Source organism: Eleginops maclovinus, chromosome 5 (genome assembly GCF_036324505.1).
Source record: "Eleginops maclovinus isolate JMC-PN-2008 ecotype Puerto Natales chromosome 5, JC_Emac_rtc_rv5, whole genome shotgun sequence".
Classification (NCBI taxonomy): Eukaryota; Metazoa; Chordata; class Actinopteri; order Perciformes; family Eleginopidae; genus Eleginops; species Eleginops maclovinus.
Window position 1 is genome coordinate 7,160,247 of NC_086353.1, and position 24,550 is coordinate 7,184,796.

A 24,550-nucleotide genomic window follows, 5' to 3' on the forward strand; every position below is an offset into this window, starting at 1 on the left:
CTGATCGCGCCAATTTATGGTGCTCAAAGTAGACCTCGAAGCATGTCAGCTCTTAACTTGGAAACATACAGCTGCGTGCATTGTGTCTGTAACACGTTAATGTTCCCTACGTGCCCTCAGTGGCAGCACACAGTAGCTCGAGGCACCTTCCTATTTCTATCAGCCAACACATTAGTGGAAAATTTGAACATCAGGAAGCAGACTACTAACAACTAAATCATCATCATCATCATCATCATCATCATCAGAGCCCTGTGGGGGTTATTTTTCCTGCACGTACATTCAGTCCTGTAACGGCAGCTGAGGACGGGCTCTATATGTTGGACCCAGAAGTTGTTTTCCTCTGTGCAGTGCTCAAATCTAACAATGATTACAGGCTACGAGGCAGGATGGAAAACCTGGCACACGCGAACCACCTGTAATTTGGCCGCTAAAAGCTCCAGCCAGAGGTGCTTCTGGAGGTAATCAGTGGGTTCAGGGACATCCTCCCTGCCAACGGGACGACTGTGCCACAACTACTTATGTTTTCCATTAATTTTCTGCCATAGATTCTTGGCCTGCTGTGTTTAAACAACTGCAGGTTCACAATTACCTGAGATGGGATATCTTAGTTTAAACTGTTGGTAAGGCCCGTTGCTTTTTGTTATGCTTTCATAATAGAGTTTGCAATATTTCATGTTTAATGATGAGAGTGTGTGTTTAGCATTTACTTCACAAAGGATTTAGAATTAGTATTAGTGTGTCTATTTAAGAATTACAAGCAAGATATTCAGGAGGCTTGGTGTGGTGTGGGCTGAGAAGAACTGATTACATTTTGGAGTGTATACGAATCCCAAACAAGAACATGCAATAGTTTTCACATATGAAACAACCCTGGTGGGGGTCATAGCTCTCTGAGAGCCCTTTTAATTTGGGTAAATTAACTTAGAGTTTTAAACATTTTATTCTAGCACACGGGGCTTAAAAAATACTCATTGTTGAACATTAACCTGAATATGTATTCAAAGAGTTTCAAAGTAATTCCCAAGACTGCGTCAGGTACTAGATTCTTACATTTCTAAGAATTTCGGACAGTAATCCCCTGACAAAAAGTCAGAGTTAACAACTTACTGGTGCTTTGAGCAACTGTGATGAGCTGCTGATACAATGCTTCTGTTCAGACATGCAGGGAAGTCTTAAGTAGCGCTAAAAGACACTTTGACAGTATCATAAAGACTGAAATCAGGTTGCGTAACTGATAATTGAGGTTTGATTACTGTGAGACACTAAAGAGGCAGTTATTTTAACTTTCATGCTGCCTGTGCCTCGTTAAGAGAACATCAGTGTATTATATTTGTTATTTAAATGTTGTTTAAAAGAACAACAATGTATTGTATCAGTCCAGAAAGTTGTGTGATGCCTTTTCAACTCCATACAATCACCGCATGATTGAAACACCTCTTGTAAGAAATAAACAAACAAGATATATTATTTCATTACTGAGCTCAAAACTAATCCTTAAATGTAATGTCCATCCTTGTGTTTGTCGATCAGAGTTCTACTAATAACACCAAAAATGTGGACAATTTTGTGAAACCATTCTTTGTCACTACAGTAAGCTGCCTTTTAGGCTCCCTCTCTAATAAGAGCTACAGGCTAGGACTGGACGGGGAATGTCCAGAATGTAAGTGAAGCGCAAACGCCTGCAGCCTTGGCTCTTTAAATTAAAAGACAGTAGACTGCAGCAGGTCAAGCATGAAGACTGATATAGGTAAAATAAACACTGAGGTGTCACAGGATCGCCCAGCTCTTCAAACATAATGAGTTTAACATCTCTCAGGTAATAGAATCCATGGGAAAATCTATTATATATGAAATCAGAGAGACCCTATCAAAGCTAATAAGTTGAAATGGAATTCGATTTTCATGAAGTCTGAAATTATTAGACGAGTGAAAGAAATGGCTCTATTATGTTACATTTGTAGAGAGAGCACGATAATCAAGTAAAATTGATATAAAAATAGGATAACTATGAACACTGTATTATGTCTCAGCCCCTGGTATCTCCAGACACTGACAGTATACACTGAAGGGTTTGACACCACATACAAAATGTCTTTAACATTTCTTAATTATGGACACAAAAGAATGACATCTTAAGAGAACCCAAGTCTGCCATACTGTCCTGTGATAATGTCACAATGTGAGAAAAAATACTGCAGTGAGTATAACTTCTTTAATTGTGAGGGCCGCTGAAGTATCTTCAACTATTAGTTCACACAAAAGGTTTGAAGCAGGAACGTGTGATGCTTTAACTCTACTTTTAAGTCTGCACAGGTACGGCTAATTCCAATTCCACGCTACAGTGAATATGGTAATGTGGTGGGCCCCAACAACAAGGCAGCAATTACCTCTGTGACTAAGTGAACATTGATTGGGCTCAACATCTGCTTTTGGATGAGCTTTTGCTCCAGGGGTTTAAAAAAGGTGCCCAGGTGGGGGTAAAAAAAAGGAAAAAAGAAAAGGAAAAAAGTTCACTGTGCTCACCTGAAATGTTCGGAGCCATTCCTGGAGACCCGTGGGAGGCTGGATTGAGGTGATGCGCCGTCTCTGCTGCCCCTGACCGTTGGCTGCTCTGATGTGGCCAAACGTGGTGGGTGTGGCCGGACACGGGACAATTCCTGTCGGACTGCAATTTAAGAAAGATAAACCTTCAAAAACTAAAAATAATATGAGATATTCAAAGGCAAAGGGCCTTCTGCAGACATTAGGGAGAGGACTTAAAAGCACGGCTCTCAACATGAAGCATTGTAACAATATGGGAACATTACATATTTAGGATACGCTATTAATGAGAACAATAAGCTCAATATGAGTTCTGGGTCCTATTTGCTGCTACTTTTGAAGATTTGTCAAATTATGTTGTACTGGATAAAGACACGTAATGGCCTATGGGTCACTAACAGCTAATAAGTATGTTTAATATTTAAAGCTGCATTTAAAAACTGAACATTATTGCCAATAACTGATTTTGTGTTTGCAATAAACGTTGAGATACACAGCTGGGAGCATGTTTACTCTGCTCTGCAAATAAAAATAATGTTCCCTTTTCACATTATGATAATTCCCTTAATTAACCACCACTTTCTATATTATTGTGTATATTTTATGACAATAGGAACAGATTTGTTAGGGATAATAATGGAATAATGTCTTTGAATTATGTGGGTATATATCACAGTTGCTACTGAACCTAAAAGATACAAATCATGTTAAAAATGTAAATAAAATGATCTTGTTTTTTCTAGTTTCAAACAAAATATTAAATAGGTCAGAGAAGAAAAAGCAAATTTGATGTTCAGTCTGCCTTCAAGATATACTTTAAACTCAGAGACTTCAAAGTATGCACACTTCCACAGATGTATGTTCACATACCAGTGGGTCCATTTCATTTGATTCAATTAATGAGGACTTTACTTATACACAAATTCGGTTAATGCTGTTTTGAGTCTAATTTTAATGTGCTACCCAGTGTACTCCACCATAAATATTGTGAGGGAAACAATCATGGACTGTAATACTGGAAATAATTGTGTAAAATTAATTTAAAACAAACACATCTTGTTACTGTGTCATTATTTTGTTATATTCAATTTAAAAATTTACAGATTAAAATAGAATATGTTTTAATGAACTTTTTAGATCATTGAAATCCTTCCGGGAGCAGTTTCTGTACAACACATAAAGTTTTTTCTAGAAAATGTCAAATAAATCTTATTTTGCCAATTTACCTCTAAGAACTATTCACTTGCTGTTTGGGGACATTCCTGAGGCCAGCGCCTCGGGTACTATGTCTCATATTTTTCCTTATCTGAGAAAGTACAAAACACTAGGCACAAACCATAGAGCTCAACACGATGGCGATTTAAAATCAATTAATGGAATTTTACACTTCCTGAAAAAGTATTAAAATCAAGACATTAATTGCTAGTGAGCCAGCTAGCATGTGTGGATAATCATCTGTCTTGCAAAAGACAATCACTGTTTGACTGAAAATTTTGAAATGATTAAAGACGACACTCCGTAAAGAAACCATCAGGAGTGAAGCAGAAATTTGCTTTTGGATGTCACTACGTACTTGTGACAAATCATTTGTCTGTATATCCAGTATTAATTCAAACACACACATCCAACACACAAATGTGGGAAAATCTAAAATTAATCGCATGGCATAGGTTCGTTTGGTATTTGGACTTAGTGTAAAAACAATCAGGTGTGAAAAACTAATATCAAGCAACCAGTACCCCATAATTCCAGTGGCGTCACACATTTGAAACTATTCAGAGTTAGGCTACATGACAGAATACACCAAAAATGATACATGAAACTGCTCCAGGGCTGGTACAATGCAGTCTATGGCAGAAGTTTTCAGTTCTTATATACTGACAAAAAAACATCGCGGTCAGTTGTATTCTGTTTTCCTGTGCTCACACAACGTCCCTTCTACCATACCCAACCACAACAAGACCTGTGGAGCGGGAAAGCAATTCTTTCAGTGCCGCATCTCATGGCAACGCCCGTCACACTTGATGTTGAATCCTCTCATGGTGTCCTCAATACAGCAAGTAAGAAGAATTTGAAGCTTGTCAATTTGTTCAATGCACAATGACCTTGTCTGTTATTGAACAACTGTGCCAAGATAGCTTACAGAAATTTTATCAAATTGGCCTTTAGCAGCAAGGAAAGACAAAAGTACTGGATTTTGCTAGTGAGAATCTGTTAAATGCAGCAAGGAGCACTAGTACCACGATACAGAGCAGTAGGGTTATTCTGTTTTAGTAGGTCTTTCCGAGGACAAAATTAATGGGTCAACAACATGTTCTTTTGTTAAATCAATCAAATTGAGTTTCGAAACAGATTGAAATGAGCAATGTGATTAAACATCGACTTGTGCTATCAATTGTTGCAGATGCTTCATATGCCTCGGCTTTTCGTAGTACAATCTCACATGGCATCTCCAGACAGAACCCCTCAAATGCATTTTTTTCTTCCTATTGAGAAAAACAATGCTTTTTTGTAGATTTTTTTTGTAAAGGAATGTTATTGAGTATTGGCTCTAACAAGGAAGTTTTACTATCCCGTCAGGCTTCATAGCATGATTACCGTCCCTCTCAAGATTTTTTGGTTGATTGATCCAATTAACTACAAGAATAGTAAGATTTTCTCTCCTTCTCAGCCAAACGCACATTCGACTGAGAAAACCTCATAGTTTTCTGTGAAACAATAGGAATCAGGATGACATTATCGGTTCCCACTCCCAGTATTAAGGTGGACCTTCTGTATGGTATTCAAGGCCCAAACAGTTTATAAGCAGTGTGTCTGACAGAAATGTTCGCAGGAGAGCTTGGACATCGGATCAATCATGAATTTTCACAGCTAGTCCAGTGTAAAGCTAGGGTGGGCCATTACAACAAGTCAGCATAGATCTTGGTTATTTCTTCTCGCAAATCGCAAGAAGAAAAGGACATCAAATGGTAGTCGGGGCCAAAAAACACTTAAATTAGTCTAATGCTTTTTGTAAGGGAGTTAAAATCTGCACTGTTTTTAAACAGGGGGACAACACATATTCCTGTTGAAGATCCACTCTAAACCCAACTGCCTGTCAAAGCGTGATTAGCAATGGGCAGTTCAGTCTTAGCCAATGGAGGCCTGGGGGGGGAGCGTTTGTGTGATGGGTTTGTGCGTGTGGTGTGTGGTGTGTATGGTGTGTGGCTTTGTGTGTTTATGATACAAATTGGTTGGTGGCTTAAAGTGTTAAAACAATCAAAACATGGGGCGTGAAGTCAAAGTGGTTTTTTAACCAGGGTCTCTTGTGTTTCAACGGAAACAAGGTGCCAGGTGCACGTGTTTGTTCCATCACTGAACATCTTCTCAATTCACCCATTCCTACCGTCCGCCAAGCCGCACAAGGGATATCTACCAGCTTCCTCAGAGGTCATGGACTTCCTAGATGAGGACCTTTTCAATCGGTTGTTGCCAGGTGTTTAAATTCATGCCATGATATAAGATGAGTTCAAGATTTACAGAGAATTTTCCATTTCCAAAGGCTGAATTAATGAATATTCTTAGTGTTTTTCTCCATGATCTGTAAAATTTGATGAGTTTATGGACTGTTCAAGAGATCTGATATGAGTTTATGGACTGTTCAAAAGATCCAATATGAGTTTATGGACTGTTCAATAGATCAGATATGAGTTTATGGACTTTTCAAGAGATCCGATATGCCTACTGCCAAGTTCCTGTTTTTAAAGTGGGTGTGAGTGCAAAAAATAACGATTGATATTAAATGGCCTTTTATCCTGAAATGTTACAGTTGAAAAGTTGAGTTTTTGAAGTTCAATGGCCATGTTAAATGAAGTTATCTCCAGTTCTCTTCTATTCGTCAACACCGTAAGATGTGCGTCAACACCGTAAACAGCTGGTCAACTCCATAAGATGAGTTTTCTGTTCATTTTTGTTTTTAAAAAGATATTTTATTACATTTTCTCACATTATCTCAACAAAAGCACTGCATTTCCTAAATAAATGTGTAATTTCTGTATTGCTGACTAACATTGTTTGTTTTTGAGATTAAAAAATAAATGTGAACATGTATATTTCCCCAGTTATAATAATTGGCAGCTTGATAATATATATATTTTAAAGTAATAGTATTAGTTTAAAAACATGGATTGAATAACACAGATTAAAATAACCTCCAGTAGTCAAAATAACTGCAATAAGTTTATTCAAAATACATATTTCTATGTTTCTTTGTGTCTTACGGTGTTGACAAAATCCCAGGCTTGTCCAGCAAACATGAAAAAAATGTTTAAAATGTTAAACCTGGGAGATTGTATTTCAACAGCATCAAAAGGCCAGCACCTGGGACAAATATAATATATAGATATATTTTGGAAAAATCAACATTTTATTTTTAGAAATTAAAAACCCATTTTGTCCCTTGTCTCAAGAATCCCTGATACACACACTCTCCTGTTGTAATAACCTGGATGTAGAAGCAGTGCAAGACTTCAAAGACCCCCGTGTGCCCTCGCTATGTAAGGGCAGCGGGCCGGTCACACCCTCAACACTTCAGAATCTGCCCGCTGACAGCGAAATGCAAAGCTGGGGTCCATTTCATTATTGATTCATTTTTAATGGGAGGGGGAGCTGAGCCAGCTACACAGCAACATTTACGGTTAAGTGGCTGTGTTGAGTCTGAATTTTAATGTGGCTACATGTGAACACACGCATTAAATATTCAGGGTGAGGGAAACATCTGGGACGGCTGGATGGACGCTGGAGATACAATATGATGTGAAGCATCATTCTGTTTGAAGATACAACGCATCTTTGTTCACGCCTCGTCATTATTTTTGTTCATGATGGGTTCATTTAAAACATGTACAGCACTAAAATAAGGAGACATGGTTGTTTAAAATGCAACTATTGTAAGATCCTTTAAATCCTTTCGTGGGAAACAAATGTAGGATACTGCAGTACAATTAAAATTGGGAGAAGGTGTTTTTCTCTTGGGAGACTTGTGGTTGAAATCTATTTGCTTTACCTTGAATATTCAGTGCCTTTGCAGGGCTTTTTTCCTGAAGGGAAAGATCGGACCTCGGGGCCATGGTCCAACTTTCTCTTCATCTGAGAAAGAAAAGAAAAACAAAAGAAGACAAACATTAGAAACCATTAGAGCATAACAACGGAAGAGACTGAATTTAAAACACAATACAGGAAACTAATTATCACACTGCATCCCTCGAAAAGTAAATAAAAACAAGCACAATATGTAATTTGGCTAGAGGAGGAGACAGTTCTGGCATGTGTTGTGTAATCCATCATTGTTTCAAACACAGAGTCTAAGTCACTTTTCTTTTTGACTGAAAGCCAGTTCTTGCAAAGTGAATTTAAAAAAGGACACGCCTCACAGAGGTTTTTAAAAAAACAGGGGTGGAAGCAGAAAATTGCTTTTGTAAGTCACAGACTTTGTGAAAAAACATTCTGTCTGAAATCCAGCGTATTAAAAACACAGTACAGTCTTGCAACAGCTTTATGCAAATGGGGAATTAAAATTGAATGCATCGGCTAAGGATTTTATGTATTAGCAGGTCAGTTTGTAGATGAGATGGTAAGATACAAAGCAGGTGTTTGTTGAACAAAGCTTAAGTTATTGCTGAGCAACCAGACACCCCATAATATCCAGAGGCAGTCACACATTCACACCCTCGTCTCAGAGTGTAGGCTACATGGACACAGAATAACCACAATGTACAGAAACTGCTCCAGGGCGGGTACAAGGGTGCAGTCTTTGGCATTGAAGTTGTGTTTCTTACTGATACTTGACAAAAGAAAATACAGCGAGTCAGTTTGTTATCTGTTTCCATCACCTGCATGTGCTCACACACACCGACCAATCCCTGTTACCACCTACCCAACTGCACAAACAAAGGAGCCTGTGTGAGCCGGGCGAAGCCAATTTTCTTCATCCCGTGCCTGCCACTCTCTCTGGCAATCCTCCCTCAACACACATGCGAGTGATCACCCTCTCATCGCAGGTCCCTCATGATACACAAGGTAAGGGAAGAACTGAAGTGTGGAGCCAAAATAAGATCTACAATGCAACACTGAGGCCTTGTTCCTTGATTAATTAAACATGTATCATGTTCCAAAGAAAGCTTAGCGAGATTTTATCATTGGCCTTTAGTTTCAGCCTCAAGGAAAGACAAAAATACATTTTTAATTTTTGTATTAGACATCTTTTAATCAGCAATGCAAGAGCCACCAGCAGTACCACCATCACAGTGCAGATGAATGATTTATTCCTGCTTTTTAGTAGGTTTTTCACGAGGTCTTCATAATAATACTTTGGGTCTAACAATCATTTCTTTGTCTTTGAATTCAGGGTCAAATTGGATTTGTCAACAGATACAATGCAGCCTGTTGTACTTTAACACACAACCTGTGCTACAAATGTGTTGCAGATCTTCCATCTGTCCTCCGGCTTTTGTAGTAACTCACAATGGCTTTCAGAAAAGCAGAAACCACATTCAAAATACACTTTTTTTTCTTCCCTTTTGAGAAAAACAATTCTTTCTTTCATGTGTGAGTTTTTTTTTTAAAGAATGTTATTGTAGTATTGCATCCTACACAAGGAAAAGCTTTTGACTCCATCCTGTCTGGCTCTACAGTAGCATGATTACACGTCTCTCCTCAAGATGTGTTTTTTGTTTATCACTATAATTTAGCGAGAGTGTATTTTTCTCTCCGTTTTCTCAGCCTAAGCGGCACATTTAAGCATTGAGAAAACCTCATAGTATTTCACTGATGAGAAACAATAGAGAAATGCTGAGAGATGAGCAGGATTATAAACAGGCTATCCCACCTCAGTATTTAAGGTGGACTTCTGTATGAATCAATGCACCAAATGTCTGAGTTTATAGAGGCAGGTGTACATGACCAGCACACCAACTGATACAGCAGGTTAGATGCCCTCTGGACATTACTCTGTGATCTGACCAATCATTTGTGATATTTCCCTCACAAGCTAGCTCCTGTGTAAAGCTGCAGGGGGGCGGGATTCAAGGGAAGAGCCATGCACATCTTGAGTAATTTCTTACAGAAATGCGAAGAAGAGACACTGCGAAATGTAATCTATGTGCCAAAAAAACACTTAAATTAAGTCTAAATGCCTTCAAATAACTTGGTAGGGCTATGTTTAAAATTTCTGGCTGACACTGTGTGCTAGGAATATAAAAAGGGGGGGATATAAAATATTCCTGCTTGTTAAGATCCAGCTCTTAAACCCAACTGCCTTGTTCTTAAAGCGGTGATCTCACTGCAATGGCAGTTCAGTAGCCAAGGAGAGCCTGGGTGGGTGGGTGTGTGTGTGTGTGTGTGTGTGTGTGTGTGTGTGTGTGTGTGTGTGTGTGTGTGTGTGTGTGTGTGTGTGTGTGTGTGAGTGAGTGAGAAAAAAGGGGCAGTGCTGGTTGGCTTTGAGTGTTCATGGAAGAAAACCTCAAACTAAATGCGGGCGTGGAAAGAAGAAAAAAGCTGCGTGTAACCAGCGTCTTCTTGTGTTTCAGCCTGGGAAAAAGGTAACCAGAGCGCACAGTGTTTGTAAATCACCACTAATCAGTCTTCCCCTCCTTCCTCCTGGCTTTCCCTCCCCTGTCTGGCCAAGAGCACGACAGATGGATACACACAGAGTGTTAATGGTATTTTAAAGACAGCAATCACTCTTACATAAAGTGTTGATTCATTTCAACGCAGACTACATCCTGCAGCATCAGTCACTTGAGGAATATTTCGACATTTTTCAAGTACTGTTTCAAGCAGCCATGTTTCATCACGTCAATCAGCAGCACTTGAGAAGAAAAACTCAGATGAGAACTGGCCATTTTGGAAAGAATTTGCAAGTTGTAGGGGATTTATGAGCTACAATCAGTCCAGAAAATGGGTTTTAACATGTTTTAAAAAATAGAAATCAGTCCTGGTATTTCAGATTCTTTCTATACTATCAAGGAGCCACATAAAGATATTCAAGCTTGAGGCGGTGACTTCAAATCCTGATAATATATGACGAGAACAAAATGGATTTAGAGCACAAATGGGTCAACGTTCAATTCAATAAACTATTGGCCATTGATTCAGACTGACATTTTCACTCAATTATTATAACTAATTGAATAAACCTTCAACACTACACAGAGAAATTTCACACAGCTACACAAAAGGGACTAAGGGAGTCTGACTCTGAAGGAAAGGTGATTAACAGTGTTTACAGTACACACACTGCGTAATGCATTCCCTTTCATATTCCTGTTTGTACTCAGCATTTGAAACTAAGGGAGCATCGTTTCATGGCTGCCGTCCAGCACAATACACCCAACATCCTTGAGGATATTCTCCACCTCACGCAGTCTGACACAGTGACCCATTATCTGTGGCTGGGGCCTGAGGCGAGCGCACAATGTCAAGGGGGATAGCTGCTCCAACAGGCAGCAGCCGACTGATCACATGCATGCATCTCAAGCAGCCACTTTGGTCACTGCAAGATAACCACTGCTGCATAACATGGGATCATAATAACCCTGCCAACTGGGAGGATTATAGGGTAAAACAGGCTATTTGTGTTCCTGGAATCGGTTGTTTTCTACGAAAGTCGAAGTATAAATGTTTTAAAACATATAAGAAGGTGATATTAGTCCTTTATATGTAGTATATATGTTATAACTAGAAGAGGGGCAATAGAGGGGAGGACTCCAGTTGGTGTACAGGTGCAGGGAGCATGAGCCAACGATGAGGCAAAATTGGATCTTATTCAAGTCAGAAACAGGGGATACAGTAGCAAATAACGCTGAAATATGAACAAATTTCCATCCAGCAATGAAGAATGAAATGCCCATAAGTGCAAAAGCACCAACCCTGGTAAAACCATTAGCTGTGATGCAGTGGCGTTTATTTACAGGGCTGAAGTTACTACTGAGGAACGGATGCCAAATCGCGTCGTGATCTAACAACATGTAACGCAGCGCTAACATAACATAAGAAATAGGGCCCGGGCAATTAAAACGGCGTCTCTGGGGATGCGCTACACCGCCGCGTGCATCCTCCGCAGTGGCCGTGCAATCTGCCGCGAGAGGCGCGTCAAAGATAATGAGGGCGACAGAGCGAGTCAAACACTGGGTGATAAGAGACGGAGATGTGTTGGAGGTTAATGCAATCAGAAAGCCTACTCACTTTGTAGAAAATCATCTTTAAAGTGCCGTAGAACCCCATCCTTGTAATCCGGTGTGCTTTCCCCTTTTCCTCTTCAGTGACAATCGGTGAAGTCCAAATGTGTGAGCGCGGTGGGGAGCGAGCTGTGACAGTGTGAGGGCAGCGGACTTTCAGGTAAATCCGTCTCTGATGTGAACATGCTCGGGCACGTCACCGGACAGGCGTGCATGCGGTAGATCCCACCGGTATATGCATTAAAGCAAGAAGAAGAAAAAAGAGAGAAAGAGTTCCGCGGTGTGACGCTGATTCAAATCTCTGTCTGTCTGTGGGGTGAACAATGCGATGCGACGATCCTGGAGGCGTGTGCGCCGCCGACCAGCCTCACCGAGGAGCAGGGAGTGAGTAGATGAGGGAGAAAGAGGGTGACACTCGGCAGAAAGGGGAGGAGTGGAGAGCGTCAGAGCAGCAGAGCAGCAGAGCAATGCCCTCTCCCTCCTCAAACAGGATCGGATTACAGCCTCCCCGGTGGAGACAGCAGGAATGGTGCAGTCCAACATTCAACACTGTGCACAACGCATCCTCCGCGAGCAGCGACATATGTGAGGCAGGGGAGGTTGCACACAGGGACCGGATGGGGTGTGCATGTTGTGTCTTTTTGCATAAAAGAGGTGGACACACACTTGTTGCTGAACCAAAAACACCTCATCCAAGAACTCTAACTACTGTTTCTCCATTTGTATTTATGTTCTAATTATGCTTGTGGGTATTCTCATGTGTACTCTGTCTTATTCTGTTGCTGCTAAACACCTGACTTTCACTTCAGGGATCAATAAAAGGTCAATCTTGACTTTTCTTTCTACCTTTCTTCACAGAAGGAATCCTCACTTCTCAAACACACAGCATATAATACATTATATGAAGATTATATGTGACTGTGCGTCAATGTAAAGCACAGATTGAATTGTGGGAAGAATACATTAACTAAGGCTTATTGCTGAGTTATTGTAAAGCAAACAGTCTGCCATCATCATTCATCTGGCAGAAACAGTGTGAATGGATCCATGTCTGCTGCACCTGCTTATTTGCACACATGGTACAGGCCAATATTTGCATTTCAGCGCAGGTAATGAGGGATTGCACCTGCCCAGTTAAAGTGAATACACACTGCTGATGGCTTTTCAACAGAGCCTCAAGATGGCAGCTTTAATAAAAAAAACCTTAACATATAGTGCAGGTGAATGGAAAGATATTTATCGAGTTTAGTCATGTTGGATAAATTCACCAGAGGCTTTTTCTTTTGATTAATTTCGACAATTTCAGGGCAGATCATATTAAGCGGTGTTCCTGTCTTATGCCGCAAAAGAAAAAACTAAAACATGAACGGACCAGCACTTATTAACTGCGACATCTGTGTGTAGTTTAAATTACACTTTGAGCACTCATTCTGGGGATGCCTAACACAATTTTCGCAGTTTTTGATATCCAGTTCATACCAGTTTGGAGCCATTACCTCTAAGATGTGCTACTGTTGACCTCACAAGACGTCAGCAATAGATCATGGAAACACGGGACACAATGTGCGGGTCATGGGAAAGGCTCTATTCACAGGTGATGAAGCATTGAGACCTGGCAGCCTTTCAGACACCGCAGGCTAACACCTGTAATTACTGCGTGACCTGCCACAGGAGGGGAGGGGAGGGGGGGTTGGGGTTCAGGGTTTGTTACTGGAAAGAGAAAGTTGGCAAGAGGGTTCTTTAAAAACAAATCTGCCACAGTTTGAGCTTGAACAGTTTTTTGGACTAACCATTGATGTGACATGACAAACAGTATTTCTTCGTGGAGATTTGAGAAGTAAATAAATCATGGAGAGTAATTTGGAAGAAAAAAAATGGACACTGGATATATAAATCCTGATAATTATTTGGCCTGTACAGGTGTTAAGAGGCTAAACCTGGTCAACCTGTGTGTGTGTGTGTGTGTGTGTGTGTGTGTGTGTGTGTGTGTGTGTGTGTGTGTGTGTGTGTGTGTGTGTGTGTGTGTGTGTGTGTGTGTGTGTGTGTGTGTGTGTGTGTGTGTGTATTTAAGGTGGTCCTCATGAGAAAGGCCCTCTCGCTGCTTTCTGCAGGCTCAACCTTTACACAGCACATTGGAATGCTCGGCATGTGAGAGGGGTTGCACTGTGAACTTTCAATGAGCCGCGGCCTCCTTTGTCGCTCTCCTTCTGCCAGTTGGTAAAGCATTAACAGACACCCCCCCCACACACACACACACACACACCCTCCTCCTGAAACTGACCTTCTGCTTTATCAAAACCGAAATCCTGCTGCTCACACATAAAGCTGCAAAGAACACACAGCTCAGAGGGACCACTGCTTTTGTATACTTAGTTATTATTTATGAACAAAGTATTTTAGGCAACAGGGCTCCTGGACTTTGAGGTGCCTTTTTATTTATTTTTGCTTTTAAGTACTATTCTTAGTTTTTTAAGACTGTGCACGCTTCAATATCATTACCTTCTAATATTAGGCATTGTCTCTTATCTTAATTTATACATTAATACAAATTGCATGAGGTAGTGGACACCTGCATCCCCCCAGGTAGATGAATACAGTATTTCTCTCACCTTATTTTCTTTCTTTATTTCTTTCCATCTTGCTATTTGTCTTTCTTTCTCTCTTTGCTGCCATATTTATACAGCAGAGGATGTGTAAAAATACCCTCATTACATTGCAGTGCAGCAGATAGCTTATGGCGAAATGCAAATGACTCATTTATGTGCACAAATGATAGACAACATCAGTAGCAAGGTACCGCAGATAGGTAAGCATCCTTGGAGGTGATTAATAAATAGATGAAGATGAACTGCAAAAATAACATAATTTGTATCTTGTTAATTAGTTAATGTAGTGACCCCTTTTTTTGATTGATAAACAGATGTATATCTATATCTATTATTTGGCAGAAATCTTCTGGTCGTTAGTTAATTTGTTTTGTTCCAACATACAGCGGCACTTTAAAAACAACAAAAGCCTCTCACTCTGACGGAGAATATTGTGCAGCGATTAATTCCAAAAATTCCCTGTATATGGCTTTTCAAATGTTTTCACGATGTCTATTTTGATCATTGAGTTTTGGACGGTATAGGTTGTCAAAACAAAAATCAGCAATGTTTAATTGCTGCATTAAATGTTATCTAAATTGTCACATTACATTTCTGTTGAGTCCCTGATTAATTAATTAAACCTCAGAAGAGGAGTGAAAGATTAAACACCTGTTCTAGTGCTATTGGAGGAACGTGATGGGCCCACTATGCCAAATCACTATGCATGTCCGTGGGATAAAGCTTCACTACAGGAGAAAAAAGGCTTTCTTGAGCAAATGTTTAATGTGAGGTGGTGAACTTGAAGGAGGCAAATACTTCTTGGGCAGTGATGCATTACTAAACAGCGCCAGGTCATTGTGCAATTGTCCTCTTGGTGGAAAAAAAGAAATGAGGACGAGGGGGTCTCCCCTCAATAGATTTTCCCTGAAACGGTGAAGTGTGAGCCCCATTCCAGGCCGGACAGATGCACGGCGTGTGGGGGAGGTTTGATGAATAAGGAAACCATGGATCATGGCATTCGGCAAAGGGTAATAATAGCATCATCTGCATGGAAGTAGAATTAACATATCCTGCAGCCACCCACGCGACTGAAACATTCCCGTTTGAAGGGGTCAGGTCAAAAACGAAATTAAATCAAGAGCCCCTGGTATCTCCCTCCTGACATCAGTGTTGTTCACGGAAAATAAATGAAGAACAGAGGTCAGTATCTGAAATTATGGGTAATTATTTAGAAACAGGAGTTTCAAATAGAGGCAGCATTTAAAACGTATACAAGTAGAGAGGAAATCATTCAAGGGAAATAAGCTGCAGAATGAAAATAGACACAAAGGAGAAAATTAAATAGCCAGTGTCCAGGGTCCGCTTCCACACAGGCACATACTTGGGAGTTGGTGAGGAATAAAAAATACTTGGCAAAAATGAAGCTGAGTATTAATTGTTGCTTATTACTCACTAAAGACAATCTTAATGGTGCTTTCTATCAGTTGATGAGTGGCAAAGTCTCATTTTATAATACCCCAACATATGCCGTGCATACTATTCATATTGTTTCCTTTGTCTTGGAAGCAGTACTAATATAAACTTTTTAAGAAAAGTCATTTAAACATTTAATTGCATTTATGCAACCAATGCCTGTCTGCAATGATGTTTGCTTTAACATTTAGCAAAAGCCAGTGGAGCAGAAGACACCATAATGATGCAATGCAGGAAATAAATGTGCCATTCCTTAATGTAAAACAATTACAAGAAGAGCAGGATGCCGTGGGCGCATGACTTCCTATAACATTTGTTACAGTCCTTCCTCCTGCATTTGTACGGCATCTATAGTCAGTCATAAATATAAACAAACGTGCCCATATAACACAGGAACCATTCTTGAACCTATAATCTGGACTTGAAACCTTGAAACCTTGAAACCTTCCCCACAGTTCCCCTCCACTATTAAAGCTACAGAACAGATTGGACTACTAAGATGAACCCCTACATCTGCAGCATGTTTCCATCAAACAACATTACTGGGATAATAACAGTCCTCCTGTCTTTATTTAGTAATGTGTACTATTAAAATTGACCACAGAACCCTCAGAGAGGCCATTAAAGACAGAGAAGCTGATTTCCCCACGGAAAACTCAGTCTAAAGCGAGTGCTTAAGGAAGATGGATTTGGCCTCAATATGAACAACGAATAAAGGAAATGTTCACAGAGAAAAGCCAGAAGTGCTCCGTTCTTAATATAATAATTATAAATCAATGTTTCAAAGTAATGTTGGCCATGTCACAGCTGTACAGACCTCTTTAAGAACAGTACCATAACATGAAATTGGGAATGTGATGATTTTTGACATAAAAGTACATTCTGAACCTCCAATTTAATCTTCTAAAATGTGTCAAAGTTTCACATTTTATATGCGTAAGAACTGTCAAGTGTTTCTTAAAAAAATCTGTAAAGTTTTTCAACAAAAGTACACTTCAATCAGTTCAAACAAGACAAGAAAGCATTTGTTTAATATCTGGCAAAAATTCATACAAATCTCAGCGGAGGAGAATTACGTGCACTTCCTGGCCGACTACAGTTCCTCCCAGCGGGACGACAGAGACACCTGGACGACATTCGGTTGTCCTTGTAGTCCTGCTGGGAGGAATTTTAAGAGGCGGGGATAAAGATGGAAACTGCAACACTAGTTTTTCCTCAAGATGTGTTACATTTTGTAGCACTCGAAGTAATGAAGTCCAAGAAATCAATGACTAAATGTGTGTCTCTTTAATTTTAAAGACTTCGATGCTTTCAATCGTTACATTGTCCAATCACAAGCATCAGACTTGAATACTGAGGCCTTCAGCTTACAGTCTAAAGCATACATCATCTCAGTGGGCCTAGATGCTGGAAGCTGTTGTAAGAAAAAGCTTCAAACAGAAAATTGTGACCCTCTCTAACAGCCACTGCCTCAATACATTTGACCTACAACATGGGGAGAAGTTGGCCACCAAGTTTGGATGGCTTTTTTGTGAGAGAGTGACTTTTTGAACTCCATCTCCTTCTCATTTGTCCAAAGTCAAGCGTATTCATACAGCCCAAAATCTAGTTTTGTCCAAGATTATTTTACAATCTGTTCAATTATATCTGTGGACCCTCCATCTGAAAGAGAACTACAACAAGAAGTATTTAGGAAAAATATCCATCATGAACAGGCGAAGAATAGTTGGCATATGTACAAGTGTAGATAGAAGTAGCAGCAGCGTTTTGGAAATGTTAAGGAAAGACCTCAAAACACATGAACTTACGTGAGCAGAAGACACATTTTAGAGTTTTAAAGCAGCTCTTGGCTCTGTGGAGCAAACTTGGATCTTCTGTAAGTCAAATAACTTCCTTAAAAAAAACTCTAATACTCTTTACAGTAAGCACCTCTGGAGGATGTCATACAGTAAGAGCTCAAACGGTAAATTGCACAGGAAAAAAAACAAAAATCACCTTAGAGGTATAAACATTTCCTGGCCTGTCTTATCCTCCCTTGACGAGAGGCCTATCTGTTTTTTTGCATTTGGATGCAGCCCGAGCTGTCATATCTCATTCAGAAATGAAAGAGGGTTATGGAAATGTGTATGATGAGCCAGGTGAAACTTGGCTGTGGCTGGCATCAACATTTACACAGAAATGAATAAACCTCTTTAATCATCCGGAATTACCACTGTGCATCCCAGATGAAGCAGAGCGAGCCAAATTGTGCCTGCTGGGTGTTGCTGTCATCTGAACATCCCTAAATATGTTTCAGGAGGGTGAAGGGAAGCCGTGCGGGGACATGTTGACGGTGACTTGGTCGCGTGCTTTGAACCTGAACTCGCTCCGGAAACTGCCTTTGGTATTTTATTCGCGCCTGTGATACTGATCTCATCTTGAACACCATCGTTACATACTACCTTTTATCTCTTCAACAAAGCGGTCATTTGCATGTTTGCTGATCCAAATTAGGGATTTCAAAAGAAAACATGCCTGAGTAACCTCTGAGCGGAGATTTTACCTTAATCTAAGTGGATCAAATATCTGAGGGTGCCATTTAACACGGTCTGTTGGAAGCAGTGAAATAAGCAATTATATTGATCATTACCCTTCTTTCGTTAGTATTTAGTAGGTACTTTGGCCCTGACTCAAATATTTAACTGTCTGACAGATTGTAATTCAGAGTCACCAGGGGTTGTTGTGACCCTTCTTTACTTATCAAGAAAAATATTTAAACAGCTATCTTTCCAAATGGATTGCCACACAAAATCGTAACGTGATATAATCTATGATAACTTAGTGATCTTCTTGTGCCACTGTGAGATTGACATTTGTTTTTCTAAAAATGTATCGACAACTATTTGAAGACATGCCATGAAATGTTATTGGAAGACATTCATGGCCCCTCAAGATTTGCTGCTGCTTTGCTGATCCCATGATGTCTCGTATAGTAGTATCTTTGGGTCTAAATTGGAGTTTGCCAATAATTGGGTTTTTGACCAAATATGCGCAACACTAATAACATTCCTATCCATCTCAGCTGATGTGGAAATACTTAACATTATAACTTCTACACATCTGCATGTTAGCATTGTCATTAGGAGCATCTTAGCATGCTAACGTTAACATTTAGAACTGTATACAATAAAGTGTTCCTATATGAACTTCACACACTCTGTATAATTAGAAGTGTACTGTATGCAAGCAAGGTGTGCCAGTACAGGACACACACACACACAAAAAGGTACCCTGCCTAACCCATGTTAATAATATTCTGCATTTAATAATAGTTCAAGGTTACATGTGGCACTACTGATTATAGTTAAACACATTCTCATCGAGCCTCCTCGACCAGAATCTGACGGTGAAGAGAAGCAAGAGAGTTGAGGGGCGCGGTGCCATCGGTCTTAACAATGTCCTGTAAAAAGTTTCCTTGAAAAATGAACACGCTTTATTGCGAGGAGGAGACCACATACATCAGTATAGCACAGAGTGTCTTTCCAACATGACAAAGTGGTGAGGAACAAAAGAGCAAAGAGTGCGGTGGTTCCCCCTTCCCTGCTAAGATGAATGGGATGACCAGGTTCAAGAAAGAGGAGGACAGGAAGGAAAAGAGGAGGTTGAGGACCTTCATCAGCTGTTGTTTCTGAAGATTAAACTCAGACGAGTCCACATCACTAATGAGGTAAACTTAAAGAACGCAGGAAGAATATCTTTGAAGTTGGTTCAGCCTTAAGTTCAAATCACAGCTCTTACTTTGTCAGCCCTATTCTCGATAATTAACTTATGTAGAAAATGTACACAAATTGACAGCGACCAAAAACAAAACAAACGTTTGAAAACAGTGAGATGCGCGACTCCCATGTTGACACAGAAATCCAATTTCCCGAGAGTGAAGGGCACATTTGATCTCGTTTAGATGTGTCTACTGGCCATGCGTTGAAAGCCAGAGCTCTGGTCTTAAGTGTTTGAGATCATGGTTATCTCTGATGCACCACCAACAGAGCGTGTGATAGCAACCTTTTTAAGTGCCTGATTTCACTGCTATCAACTACCATGTCTGATGGCACAAAACAAGACTCATATATTGGTTTTATGTCTAAAGAGATCAGCAAGGGGCGACACACAAGTGTACACATCTTTAAATTGCTGTTTGTGGCTGAACATGAGTAATGCAACATTACAGCACTGCAACTTGGCTGTCGACTGGATCTAACTCAAGTAACTCTAAGTAAATGAAACCACTAAAGCCCAAACCAAAGGCTGTTAGGATGGTTTTTATGGTGAACGTTTTAACAGACAGTTGCGTATTTAAATATCCAACAGTTATGGAGCAACATTATTTTTCACTGGTTTCTGTCTAAATGTCAAGTCCAATTGACTCTTTTTGGTCTCTACCAACGCGTAAGATAAATAACCGTCTCTTTAGCTGATAAATGCTCAACTTTGATCACCAGTGAGTCACAAAATGTGTCTGTCTGCTGTTTGGTGCTGAGCAGTTTATGTGCAGGGTTCTTTTATAGCTTTTATTTCACAGAAAACAACCACGATTATACCTTCACTCAAGAACAATCTTTAAATTGATTGGTTCCTAATTAAAAGACTGAATAATTTAACAAGTTGACAAAATGATCATTAAATGTGAATTAGTTACTCTTCAATTATTTGTAATTCTCATTTAAATGCAGCTTTAATGAATTCATTTGTTAAATAAATGTGATTAAATGTAGCTTTCATCAGTTTCTAATCCTCCCTGTGTATACCATCTTTATTGATTATGTCAGTGAAGGAGAGAAACTTTTTTTAATGTAATAGTGACACCAAGAAATAAAAATAAAATCTTGTTTTCCTGCGTCACTCTCCTGGTGAATGCAGCCATTCAAATGTCCTGAATTATTTTCTCTATTTTCTTACTACATCAATCTTTTATCAAAGGTGTACAGACTGCCCTGAAATGCATTCTTTATTCCTCCACATTAACAAACACTGACAGCTTAATAGTGGTATGCACTGTGAACAAAGAAGACGTGCAGCAACTTCCTAACAAAACAGCCTGAGGTAAAGAGAACATTGCTGGTTGAGAAAGAATGCACCAGAAAGATGATCATAAGTAATGCAATGATTTGCCTCATAAAGTGCACTGCGTTACGGGATCATATTTACCATGTTTAATCTGCCATACTGGTGGAACTGAGGATCAGGTAGCGTTTTTGGCTGAGGCAAAGCGACCTTATAAGAAACGTAATCTAGGTTGGAATTTGTATACAATATGAGCAAAAAGAGAGGACCTCTTTGTTATGAGGAAGACCGGTCATGCTACAACACATAATACCGCGAAAAATGAGGCCATCTTTGGAGCGCATGCTGAGATGGATGATAGTGATGCGGAGAGAAATGTGTCTGTGAAGATTTATAAGGTTACATGGAATGACAAAAGGTCAAGGGTCATACATGTTTCATTTCAGGAAGGGCAGAGGAGCAATGAACCTTGGATGGCTTACAAGCATGTTACACACACACACACACACACACACACACACACACACACACACACACACACACACACACACACACACACACACACACACACACACACACACACACACACACACACACACACACACACACACACACACACACACACACACACACACACACACACACACACACACACACACACACACACACACACACACACACACACACACACACACAGAAGGGATGTTTGTAATCCGGAGATAAGAACATGTGCAGTTTAGTGGCTTCAATTCTCCACAAACATGGGCCTTCATATGGGGAAAATATCAGCCAACTCTTACAAGAAAGAGATAAAGCTACAACATACAAGAAACCTATAAACACAACAAGATAGACAGCACTTAAAATTGGAGGTTTATTGGAAAATCTTTATCTGTAAGCTTGATAGACCCCAGAGAAAAGTACAAAAATGCATAATTGTTTAATTATAATACATGTTTGACGAGGTTTGCAGTAATAATTGGTATCACTGGTGCTATAGGTGGTTGCCATATGTCCATTGAATCTTTAGATAAAAATCTGTCCGGCTGTGAGGGGCGGCAGCTTTGTGTCTCTGAGGAGTTACATCCCATGCTGGGCAACACGGAGACAGACGGAGGACCGAGGAAAAACCCAGCTGTTGCCAAAGGGAAATCTTGAATAGCTGTAAATACATTTAACAATTGAAAAGGAAAGCGCTTGGTAAACTACGCAAAGAACTTGGCTAACAAAGTAACTAATAAATCAGGAGTTTACTTGTGAAAATACTAAGTTTAAGGTGAATGTTCAGCACATTAGTGAGTATCTTCAAGGTTCTACTAATGGCTTAACCCTAAAAAAAATGCACACACACTGGTAGCAGTAGTTATGCGTCACTGATTTGATTCAGACTTTGCTGCAGTCTTCTCCCCTGCCTCAAACTTATAGCGCGTCTGACACAAACTGTGAGAGAGCACTCCTACACAGAAGACACCAATCTATACTGCTTGCAGAGAATGAATAAGGCGTGTATATTGCATCAAGTGAAAATGCACCTTTAGGAACTTGGAGTTTGTTGATTTGTTTGCTCATGTGTAACAGTTTATGCCATGCATAATGGATTCAAGAATTCCCCCAAGAGCCCCGGCAACAGGAAAATGCTAAGCGAAGTCATACACCAAGCAGCAGAGTGCAAGTCCCGGGCATGAGATGATATTGATATGATATACTGTAGCAGAAAGTTTATAGGTACAGCAATGTTTCCCCCAACAATATGGAAGTTTTATAGTTTGCAATATAATAGGATTGAGTTTGTTTGCAATCCATTCTTTCCTTCAACTGTTTGACACAAAACCGACAGAACACAACGTGAAGTATACTTCTGAAGCATGGGGGGCCACTGGCAGAGGAATAGAAATGTGTTAGCATGTTTCTGTCTGGAGGGCAGGGAAAGGATTGTACAGTCAAAACTTGATCCACTTTGATTTTTCACAAAAGCAACTACATATCATTCTCATCCCTGTGTGTCACATATTGAAGAAAGGCAGGTCTTCAGTAGAAACAACAACAGAGCTACGTTCAATCTATTTTATTCATGAAGCTCTTCTGCAAAAACTGCGTAGTATCTCTTATTTTCAAAAAGCACCTCTCCCCTAACCAGATCTCAGGCCTGGTTAACAGCAGTTTCCCTTCCGGTAAATACAGAATTTAGGACTAATTTGCACCTATAAATAGAATTAAATCCAGATATTGTAGAATGTTATTGTCCCATTGGCTAGTTTTAATATGTGAATCCAGAAAAGTGTCTCTAATGCTGTCTGTGCTTATGTTATGTCTGGCTATGTTCTTCATGCAAACAGTCTTTGTTTACTTTTCCTTCTGTACTCGAGTATCTTTTGCAAAAGAGATCTTGATTTCACTTAGATCTACTGATTAAATTAAATGTTATATAGTGAGTTTTTCCACAGCCGTGTCATTTTCAATCACTATGTTGTTTATTTGCTCCATTATGTTGTTGTTATTCATAGCCCGGGCCTTTCTTCTTGTGAAAATGAACACAGTATGTGGAGTTTGATTACACAGTTTGTAGCTCTCTTTGTTTTCCCTTACTGAGAGACTGCACTGAGAATAAAAGACTACTACTTTCCTAACGTATTCAAAGCCAACTGCAGATAAGCTACAATAACAAAGAACCATCAAGGCTGTCCTTGTTTTCAGTTTTAGGTCAGGGGCTGGGGTATCAACTTGTAAAATGTCTATTTAACATAGAGGTTAGGCTATTATCCGCTATAACATGCATATTTCCACTCTGTGGCAGGAGGTGTATTGTTAGTTTAATCCATCAATTGTTCTGCTCCAGTCTCCAAAACTTGTCATTCATCTTGATGAGCTGTCTACCTTGAAACGACATCCAGCCCGAGGGCGAGCTCACCAGCATTTATAAAAGCTCCTGGAAGCATCAGACCAGCAGATGGCATAAAAGAAAAGTAAACATACCTTCCATGTTTAAATGGTGCAGGCACTCCCGGGTTCAAACAGGGGGTATAACCATTCAAAGTTTATACGTTTTCAAATATTGGCCTTTAAATTCTGCTGTCGGATCAGGATTAATAAAACTCAACCAAAATGATGATGATGTTCAAATGGGAAAAGCCGTCTTAAAGCTTCCCCACAACCTTCAGCTGCTTGTGTAACTTGTTGTCACTTTGTCTTTTTATTTGCTGCCGGTTGACATGTCATGCTGTCACTTTGTTTTCCTTCACTTTACCAAACTTTCCGAACAAAGAACCTACGCAGCCAATGACATGAGCACAAGAGCGGAAAAAAATGGAAGTCAGGTCGGGACAACTTCACAAAAATAGACTTCACTCAGCCCGCTCTGTCATACCCACACACACTGCACGTATTCGTAAGTGTTTTCCACTAAGAAACCACATGGTCACAGGGGATGTTAGCCTGCATTTCAGAACTAGCGGGATGTTACTTTGGGGTCAACAAAACTCAGATGTTTCCTGAAGTAGCACAAAAAGTAGAGGTTACTATCCCACTGTGATCTCTCTTAACACAGTACTTGAACTCTTCATCTGAGCAGACATGCGAGTGGGTGTTGACGTTCCTTTTTTAATTTATTCAGAGGAGCTGAAATCTGTTTTTAATGAAATTTAAAATTGATAAAGTACCATATTTGTGCGTTGCGGTTGCACCTTCAATGAA

The 24,550-nt window shown here is 39.9% G+C and overlaps 1 protein-coding gene across 3 annotated transcripts in view; it reads right to left on the reverse strand.

Moving 5' to 3' along the window:
• Window positions 1-24,550, reverse strand: part of fbxw7 (F-box and WD repeat domain containing 7) — a 109,629-nt gene that overhangs the window by 18,878 nt on the left and 66,201 nt on the right. For all 3 annotated transcript variants that reach the window (XM_063884343.1, XM_063884342.1, XM_063884344.1), the window contains 2 exons: window positions 7,589-7,671; window positions 2,527-2,668 (listed from right to left, as the gene is read on the reverse strand). In XM_063884343.1, coding sequence (XP_063740413.1) covers window positions 2,527-2,668; window positions 7,589-7,671 — 225 coding nt within the window. The remainder of the gene's footprint in view (window positions 1-2,526; window positions 2,669-7,588; window positions 7,672-24,550) is intronic.